Genomic DNA, 9,544 nt, shown 5'->3' with positions numbered 1-9,544 from the left:
CAATTTCTAATTGATAATCTGGTTGAGCATGAGAGAGATGACTGTAAAGGAAAAAGGGAGAGCGAATGTATTGAGAAAAAGAAAAACAGGTTCAAGATAGAAATTCACTGAAATGCAGTGCAGCCAGATCATCTTGGATGCTTCCACCTAAAAAGTCTAAAGACCTCCAAGATCAGTTCTTTCTTTCTTCAGATGTGAATCCACTGAATGTTTTGTGCGAGATTGTTTAAAGAAGCTAAATGTTATCAGTGATCAGATTATTAAATTGATAACAACTCCCTAACATAATAGAAATTTAGAAAATTGGTGACAATGTTATTGCTAGTCTAGGTAAGACCAAAGATGCCTATGATAGATATGAAACTTGTGCACCTTCTCGAGTTTATTCTGATCAAATCAAAGAAGAGGTCATTTTCCTTGATGATATTACGGGTACAATTTCTTTATCTACAATTTTTATACAATTTGTGATTAATTCTGGAGTAATACATTTTTACTTTTGAATTGTTTTAATAACCAAAGAGATTATGCCAGTAGAGTTGACTAATTATGAAATTAGAATAATAAATCCATTAGATCAGTATGTTTGTGATACTAACATATTTCATTGAGAATTCGTGATTGTACAATTCTTGTTGAGCTAATGTCATTGACATTCAATGAGTTTGATGTGACATTCGATATATATTGATTGATTTTATATGATACTGTTATTGACTATAAACAAGTACAGATTGTACTTAATTGTCAGAGAGAGGAACCAATAATATTAATTAAATTGCTTATGAATATTTTGTTTTATTGTGGTAACATCCTGTAGCTCGGGCCTGGCGACTGGACTGGGTATAAGGTGTTACAATGTTGGTTTACAACTCAATCTACCAATCGATGGGGAAGTCATTATAGAGGCAGTGGTTAGTATCGATTGGAGTGCAACATGCGAGCAACTACAATGGAGATGTTGAACAAGTTTAGGGGTAGTTGAATCGAGATGGAATGGTTGGAGGAGAAGTTCAAACATATCGACACCTTCGCGAGTGACGTTGAATTAGAACAATTCGCGCACGTATCTTGAGGTTGATCGAGGGACTACTTATGCCAGATAAATCTCGAAATCTGGTACATTTAAGGTGGCTACTACTAGTAGTCGACTTGAAAGAAGAGAGACAAATCAGTTAGGGATCAGCGATGTTGGTGATATTGTACCGAGAGATATGTCGAGCGACGAAACCAAAAAAAGTTAAAACCACCGATTGCATGCTCTTTCTTCAATGTAGGCATGGTATCGACTACCATCTTTACGACCCTGAGTGGACCCCCTTATGAATTCTCACTCGTAATATGGTAAAATTCATTTGATAATATCATTATCCTAATATTTTTTTCATTATCGTAATTTTGAAATAACATATTATTGAATAAGTGGAACAATCACGCGAGACACACAGGTATACCGATCGAGCTCGAGGATATATGGCTAGCGTTAGATCAACAATCGGAAGAGAAGGCTAGTTTATGAAATTTAAAGTTATGTAATATTTACTTCAGCATTTGAAATTAAACATTAGGCACATGCTAAAATTTATAAACTTGTTCTGCAGTTTGAATAGATGTCATATGCGGATTTGAGAATTCAAGAATGCATCCCAACCAAATTTTTGGCCAATTGCAATATCTAGCACGTCAAAGTGCCATTAATCATTTTTGCAACAGTCGAGATGTACGAATTCGACTGAGTGATGCGATAGTTTGGGCGTCACAATGTGTTCCACTACTACCCCAGGATCTCGATAAACTGCACGATCGACTTGCAGAAGAGACTCAAGGAAGATTGATCAAGATTCCATAAGAAGTATATCGAGATGTGGCAGCATAGGTACGATTACTTGCCAACATGTGAACCATTTCTCACACCAGAGTTGGTGACATCTCCAGATTACATGGATGGGTTCAGGTATAACGGCAAGTCATATCTACTGTCGGATGCAAAAAATAGTAGGCAATGTCACCGTAAAAGGCCAAGACGAGCGCCCAACAATCCTAGGTCAGGAGAACATGTTATGGGGGGATCAACATCTGCTCTAACTCCACACGAGGACCCAATGGGCGTGTAACCTCCCAGTTAGTATGGTTCATTTTTTTTGTGCTAATCCAATTTTTTTAACATAAGCACCAAAGCATGCACCATTATTCACTACATCAACACATTCTCCAAGTCTATTTTTCACACCACCTCCATCCACTAGACCATATTACACGTCGATGTCGCCAGCAACACCGACATATCTAATATTGCGCATAATTCCCACCTTTTATCTGCAATCAAGTTAGGCGACATTATACAGTTATCCATTGGTAGTGTTGCAAACACCCCTAGCATCATCGTTCAACCTAGGTGAGTCATCTGAGCAACAACCTATTAATACAATGGGGGATGTTCAATAGACTCTTAGAACCCAAACACACTCAACCACGGAAGAAGGAGATGGAAATCAACATTGAGGTCGAGGTGAAGATTAAGATAAAGAATATGAGGAGTTGACACCCCAACTTGTTCGACGGAACCTTACGCATACTTGTAACACCCCTAAAATGTATTTGTCGCCAAAATAGGGTTACAGAGCATTACCGAACAAACAAAATAATAAACCATTCAATTCATACATGAATGCAATACATATTCTAATTTCATTCAAGAACATTCATAACGTTCTTTATTCGAGCCCTCGGGGCTTTAGAAACACTTTAAAAAATGATTCGGGACTAAATCAGAAACATATGAAACTTTAAGGAAAAACTTAGAAAAATTTTAATTGCAGGGGTTACACGGCCATGTGGCCAAGCCGTATGACTCATACGGCTGAGACATACGCCCGTGTCTCAGGCCGTGTAACAACCTGACTTTCTACCCTTTGAAACTTACAAGGGACACACGAATGTGTTGCATGGCCATATGTCACACACGACTGACAAACACGCCCGTGTTTTAGGCCGTGTGAATAAGAAATAGGCCAAATTCAAGTCATTTCTTTCACCCAATTCAAGTACACACCTACAAGTCATTTGCACACACAATCAAGCATTAAAACATACCTAAAAAATGCATAATAAGACCAATTCAAATGACCAAATTTCATTCAACCAATATGCCATATAAGGCACCTCAAAAGCAAGCATTCAACTTAACCAAACATATGCATAATTGGTCACCTTGCTACCATTTTAAAACATACCATAATTGACTTATACCATGCCAATATAACTTACCATTTAAACATTTATTCTCATGCATCTCAAACACACATATACCTAAACTTATACATATTTGATCATAACTCTTCCACATATATTTAGCTTCATTCCATACCAAGTTATACCATAATCGACCACATTGAACTATACCAACATATACCCAATTGGTCATTTTTCATACAAACACAATTAACTAAATTTCATATTCAAGCATACCTTAATTAACCACATTGCAAACATGCCAAACTTACCTCTTTGGTCATAAAATCATGCATCAACTTAACCATATTAACATCAACCACCAAGATACTATAAGTACATTAACCATAATGATATTTATACATACCAAAACAACCACTAGATTATTTATACAAAAATCCACCTATACATGCCATTATAACCTTCATCAAGACATTAGAATCTACCAATATAATCACTCGATAGTGTGATAGGTCTCCGACGAGCTTCCAACCCGATCGAGCTTCTGATAATCTGTAAAGTAAGAGAAAGACAACTACGTAAGCAATGAATGCTTAATAATTTCATAGAACATGAAACATAACTTATCACTTCAATACTATAATACATAGATTAAACATGATTCAACATTAATACTTTAAACTTAGTATAAACCTATTGAACACCATCAACTAACAATTGAGTATATTCAATAAGATCACATATACCTTTCATATATAACATACTAGGATTTATAAGTCGTAATACATAATCATCAATCTTTTCATAAGATTATAAACCATTCTATTTACATCCCAATTATAAACTTACCGTTTCAATCCTTTTTATAATTTCATGACATAGTTCATTTGAAACACATACCTTACTTTTCCTTTTTCATGCCTGTTAAACCAAATAAACCAACATCGAATAATTGAAACAATATTTAACGTACCAGTTATCTATATAACATACCAAAACAAAGCCTGCTAGGCTTGGGGCCTGATACAATTACACCAGCACAAAGCCTACTAGGCACAGAGCCCGAATATCACCAGCACAAAGCTTGCTCGGCACAAAGCCCGAACATCGCCGGTACAAAACCTGCTAGGCACAAAACCCAAATATCACCGGCATGTAGCCTGCTAGGCATAGAGACCGAATATCACCGGCACAAAGCCTGTTAGGCACAAAGCCTGAATTAACGTTACGTTTCAATTTATTAAAACATAGCTAAATGACATTTAAGATTTAACAAATAATGAAATATTATGAAATATTCAATACAATTAAGAATAATCGTATAACAAACTTACTTGGCTAAATTGTAGAAATATCAAAGTACATGGGTTTTTTGGTAATTTTTCATTTTCCTCGATTTTCCACTTGATCTTGATCTAAATTAATAATTTCATTCAATTTATAAATTCAGACAGTAAAAAATGTACTTTATGCAATTTAGTTATTTTTGACATTTTACAAAATTGCCCCTAAAATTTTACTTTTATTTAATTTAGTCCCCGAGCCTAAAACATGCAAATTAACCATTTTATTGTAATTTCTGACTATCCAAATATTCATAGCCATTTTAGCCTATTTTTTCAATAATTTCACTATAAGTCCTTGTATTTTACTATTTCAACAATTTAGTCCCTAATTAAAAAATTCATCAAAATTACTTAATAAAATACTTTTAAATATCAACCAACATTTCAAATTCACCATTTAATAACTAAAATCACATAGATTCATCAATGGCATCATTCAAAATATTAAACAGTTTCAAAATCGAAGGTACGGGCTAACTGGACCTAGTTGCAACGATCTCAAAAACATAAAAATATTAGAAACGGGGCTAAAATGGACATACATGCATACATGGAAGCTTGGCCGAAGATTAAAGGTATATCCATGGCTTCATTCAGTTGAAAAACAAAAGAAAAAGGAAGATGACAATCATTATTTTACTTATGTTTTGTTTAATTTAATTAATTTATCAAATTATCATTTTAACCTTGGTTAATAATTAAATAAAACACCAATTTCATGTCCATATTTGTTCATCACATAAATATATAGCATAATTACCATCTAAGGAAGATTTAATTTCACAATTGGTCCTTCAATTAAATTAAATTCTAACTAAATAAACTTATTTACAATTTAATCCTAAACTAATTAGGACTAAAAGAACAAATAATCCAAAAGCTAGTGGATTCAATCATGAAACCACCGCTTGGAAAATTTTACCATGGTTTAATTACCATTTAAGTCCCTTTTCCTTGATTCAATAAGCCATTTAATCACTCAAATCAAATGGTGATCAAATTTTACATCTTTTACGATTTAGTCCTTTTTAATTAATTTTCTATCGAAACGTTAAAATTTTTCAACTAAAATTTAATACTACCTTAATGACACTTCGTAAATATTTATAAAAATATTTAGGACTTGGTTTATAGAAACGAGGTCCCGATACCTCAATTTCTAAAACCACTTTACCATAGGGTCTTACCACTTGAACTAAATAAATCGTTTATAAAACATAAATTATCAATCAAAAATCTTTTAAAAACCATATTTGACTCCTAAATATTAAATAATAATATTTACGAACTTACTCATCGAATTTGGTGGCCCCGAAACCACAGTTTCTGACACCACTGAAAAATAGTTGTTACAACTCTCCCCCTAACGAAAATTTCGTCCTCAAAATTTCTCACCTGATAATAGTCATCACATCGAATCTTTCTTTCCTATTCTTAATGGTAGTCCACAAAAAATTTAATCATAACTCATCTCGAATCAGAACTCATAGTAGAACTTGATACTATACTTGGACTTAATTGAATAGCTTTGATGCTCTCCTATCTTAACTTTATCATCATTACCACAACTATCGAGAAAATCCCTGTAATTTTCAGTCGAAACATACCCAAAAATCCAAATCATAAGATTCTAGATACATTAAATTTTCATAACGTTTAACCAAATATCATAGTTTTCATAACAGACTTTAGCTGATGCTTCCGACACATCTGCATCAGTAACTTTTAATTAATAAACGTTCCATTTCATGGAAAGCTTCAGCCAATATCATTTAACCTAAGTGCGATAACTTCAACTATCGAGGCGAATTTAACCTATAATAACATTTCCTGATTATAGTTGATCTGATAGATATATTTCTGTATCATATCTTCTAGAATATGAATCCCTCATTCTGACCGTCCATCAATTTACCCGTGAATCTGTAAAATTTATTCTCGAATTAAGAAAAAAGCTTGAATATAAACAACTTACCTAACTTTTTAAATGAATAACCTGTTCTAAATAACATAATTGAGTTGATTTATCAATCGAATAATAACATTTCAGAATAATTCGTTCTTCTTGTTATCAAGATAATCTAGATATACTGTCTATCGTACTTTCCTCAAAATACCAACCAGAGATCATCACAAAATACATTAACTAACTCAAAATATGGCATTTTACTTTGACTCATTGACATAAATTAAGATTACCCGAGGAATGAGAACCAATATGCAAGGTTAAGCTCAATCGTCCACATCTATGCTTTTGTTGTTGCCTACCACTTTCACGAAAATTAGAAAGGAAATATATAATAAAACTATTTCAATGATTAACATCGAAGCTTTGAATCATACCAAAGCCACAACCATTGGATGAATTAAAACCATAGTGCTTTAATAAGACCGACGCTATAACCGTGTAGATAAAACAATATCTCAACCATCAATAATGCACTCCGAAACAAAAGAGGAAAACCAAATATAGTTCCAGTAACAACCAATGCAGTACATAGCCTTTATAAATATGAGATCTATATCACCGTGCTCTCATGATCCCACTAGGAATTATAACCGTAATAGATGTAATTACTCCCGGCCAGTGAATATTTTTTACAGATGAACCATGTTTGATAGATTAAACAATAAGATAGCTGAGATAAAGAACTCCAAGATATAAATTTATTCTGAATTTCTGAAATATATAACCATATTGAATGATAAAGAGATCAATGTAATATACTCGGCCATAACAGTTGCATTCAGATATCTTTGCAATTCAAACATTATTCCACTAACTACTACAATCATCAATAATCTCATATTATCTCATTTACTAAAGAAATCAATTTAGAAGAAATTTTGGTTCATCCGTTCTTTAGATATCATACCTGAATAAACCGATTACTCTTGAATAACCTCTTCGATAATAGTGACGTTGCGTATCTCGAATGATCCTTAGAAAAATCTAATATCTTCTATCCGTTGTATAAGATTTTGAGGGTGAGGGGGTGAAAATCGTAAAGCCTCTAAATTTGACTCTCAAGAATACACAAAACATAAAATTCATTATCAACATAACATTATAAAATTTTTCTCTTACCTATATGAGTCTCTACTCATCCTTAGCAACCTCTAATCAGACACTTGAATATTGCTTTCAGCAAGATCAGAATTAACTCAGTTGGAAAACATCTTTGTCAAAAAATGAAACAAATCTCATCAGAGTCAATAGACATCACACTATCGTAGGTTATATAATGACATGTATTTCTAAACTCCATACATGCTACGTATCCATTGCTGAAACAAGGTTACGGAGTACTACCGAACAAACAGAACAGTAAACCATTCAATTCATACATCAATGCAATACATATTCTAATTTCATTCAAGAACATTCATAACATCCCTTATTCGTGCCCTTGAGGCTTTAGAAACACTTTAAAAAATGATTCGAGACTAAATAAAAAACATATGAAACTTTAAGGAAAAACTTAAAAAAATTAAACTACAAGGATCACACGACCATGTGGCCAAGCTCTGACTCACACGGTTGAGACACACACCCTTCTCAGGCCATGTAACTACTTCACTTGCTATGCACCCTGGCGGAAATAAGATGTATTGAGATTTTCGAGAGTTGTATTGGTGGCTAGGGTTGAAGCGAGAGGTTACAGATTTTGTGGCTAGATGCCTGACTTGCCAGCAGGTTAAGGCTGAGCATCAGTTGCCTTCGGGATTGCTGCAACTGATTAAGATTCCGCTATGGAAGTGGGAGCGAGCAACGATGGATTTTCTTAGTGGGTTACCTTTAACACCCACTAAGAAAGATTCAGTTTGGATTGTCGTGGATCGATTGGCTAAGTCTGCACACTTCATCTCAGTTAGGACAAATTATTCTTTGCAAAAGCTGGCAGAGCTCTATATTTCTGATATAGTAAGACTACATTGGTACCGGTTTCGATCATCTCTAATAGGGATCCTCGTTTCACATCTCAGTTTTGGAAAAAGGTGCATGAGACTCTGGGTTTAAGGTTGGACTTCAGTACTACGTTCCATCCTCAGACCGATGGTCAGTCAGAGAGGGTGATTTAGGTACTGAAGGATATGTTAAGGAGCTGTGATATTGATTTCTGAGGCAGTTGGGATGATTATCTGCCGTTAGCAGAGTTTGCCTATAATAATAGCTTCCAGTCTAGCATCCAGATGGCACCTTACGAGGCACTGTACGGTCGTAAGTTTTGCACTCCTTTATGTTGGACTGAGTTGGGTGAGTGACGTGTTCTGGATCCTTAGTTGGTATCTGAGACAAAGGATAAGGTTAGATTGATTCGGGATCGTTTGAAAGTAGCTTCTGACAGGCAAAAATCTTATGCGAATTTGAAGAGGCATGAGATTGAGTATTCTGTGAGGGGACTTCGTTTTTCTCAAGGTCTCACCATAGAAAAAGGTATTGAGGTTTGGTCGTAAGGGAAAGTTGAGCCCTAGGTTTGTTGGACCTTACCGTATTCTGAAGTGAGTGGGATTAGTTGCTTATCAGCTGGAGCTACCTCCGGTGTTGGATCGTATCCATGATGTGTTCCATATCTCGATGTTAAGGCATTACCGCTCTGATCCTACTCATATTGTCCTTGTTGAGGAGATTGAGGTTAAGTCAGACTTGACCTTTGAGGAGGAGCCTGTCCAGATCCTAGATCGTGACATAAAAGTTTTGAGGAGGAAGTCCATTCCTTTGGTGAAGGTTCTATGACGTAATCATAGCACTGAGGAGGCCACGTAGGACCCTAAGGATGCGATGCATCAGCAGTATCCTTATTTGTTCTGATCAGGTAAATTTCGAGGCCAAAATTTTCTTTTAGAGGGTAGAGCTATAACGCCCTAGAATTTTTATTTTTGTTCTTACGAAGGTGTGAAACAACTGTGTATCTGCTTCAGTGGTTAAGTGTTCTAGGTGTGTGTGAGGTCCCAAGTTAAAGCCAAGACTTGGGCAAATTTTGGTATTTTTATGAATAAGCCCT

General features: G+C 34.8%; 1 protein-coding gene across 1 annotated transcript; it reads left to right on the top strand.

Moving 5' to 3' along the window:
- The first annotated feature begins 1,862 nt into the window (after positions 1 to 1,862).
- LOC128043053 (uncharacterized) lies at positions 1,863 to 9,276 on the top strand. Its single transcript, XM_052634857.1, has 4 exons — positions 1,863 to 1,962; positions 8,183 to 8,463; positions 8,823 to 8,984; positions 9,067 to 9,276. Exons 1-4 carry the CDS (start codon positions 1,863 to 1,865, stop codon positions 9,274 to 9,276), a joined length of 753 nt encoding a protein of 250 aa, XP_052490817.1.
- Positions 9,277 to 9,544: the final 268 nt, after the last annotated feature.

Source organism: Gossypium raimondii, chromosome 8 (assembly GCF_025698545.1).
Source record: "Gossypium raimondii isolate GPD5lz chromosome 8, ASM2569854v1, whole genome shotgun sequence".
Taxonomy (NCBI): Eukaryota; Viridiplantae; Streptophyta; class Magnoliopsida; order Malvales; family Malvaceae; genus Gossypium; species Gossypium raimondii.
This window is presented reverse-complemented; position numbering and strand designations above follow the sequence as displayed.

What these genes read in the sequence shown, in the direction of transcription:
- LOC128043053 (XM_052634857.1), top strand. Translation starts at nt 1,863, where the DNA reads ATGTGGCAGCATAGGTACGATTACTTGCCAACATGTGAACCATTTCTC. An exon ending in GGATGGGTTCAGGTATAACG is followed by an intron (nt 1,963 to 8,182) that starts GCAAGTCATATC and finishes ATTGGTGGCTAG; the next exon opens with GGTTGAAGCGAGAGGTTACA. An exon ending in AGCTCTATATTTCTGATATA is followed by an intron (nt 8,464 to 8,822) that starts GTAAGACTACAT and finishes CTGGATCCTTAG; the next exon opens with TTGGTATCTGAGACAAAGGA.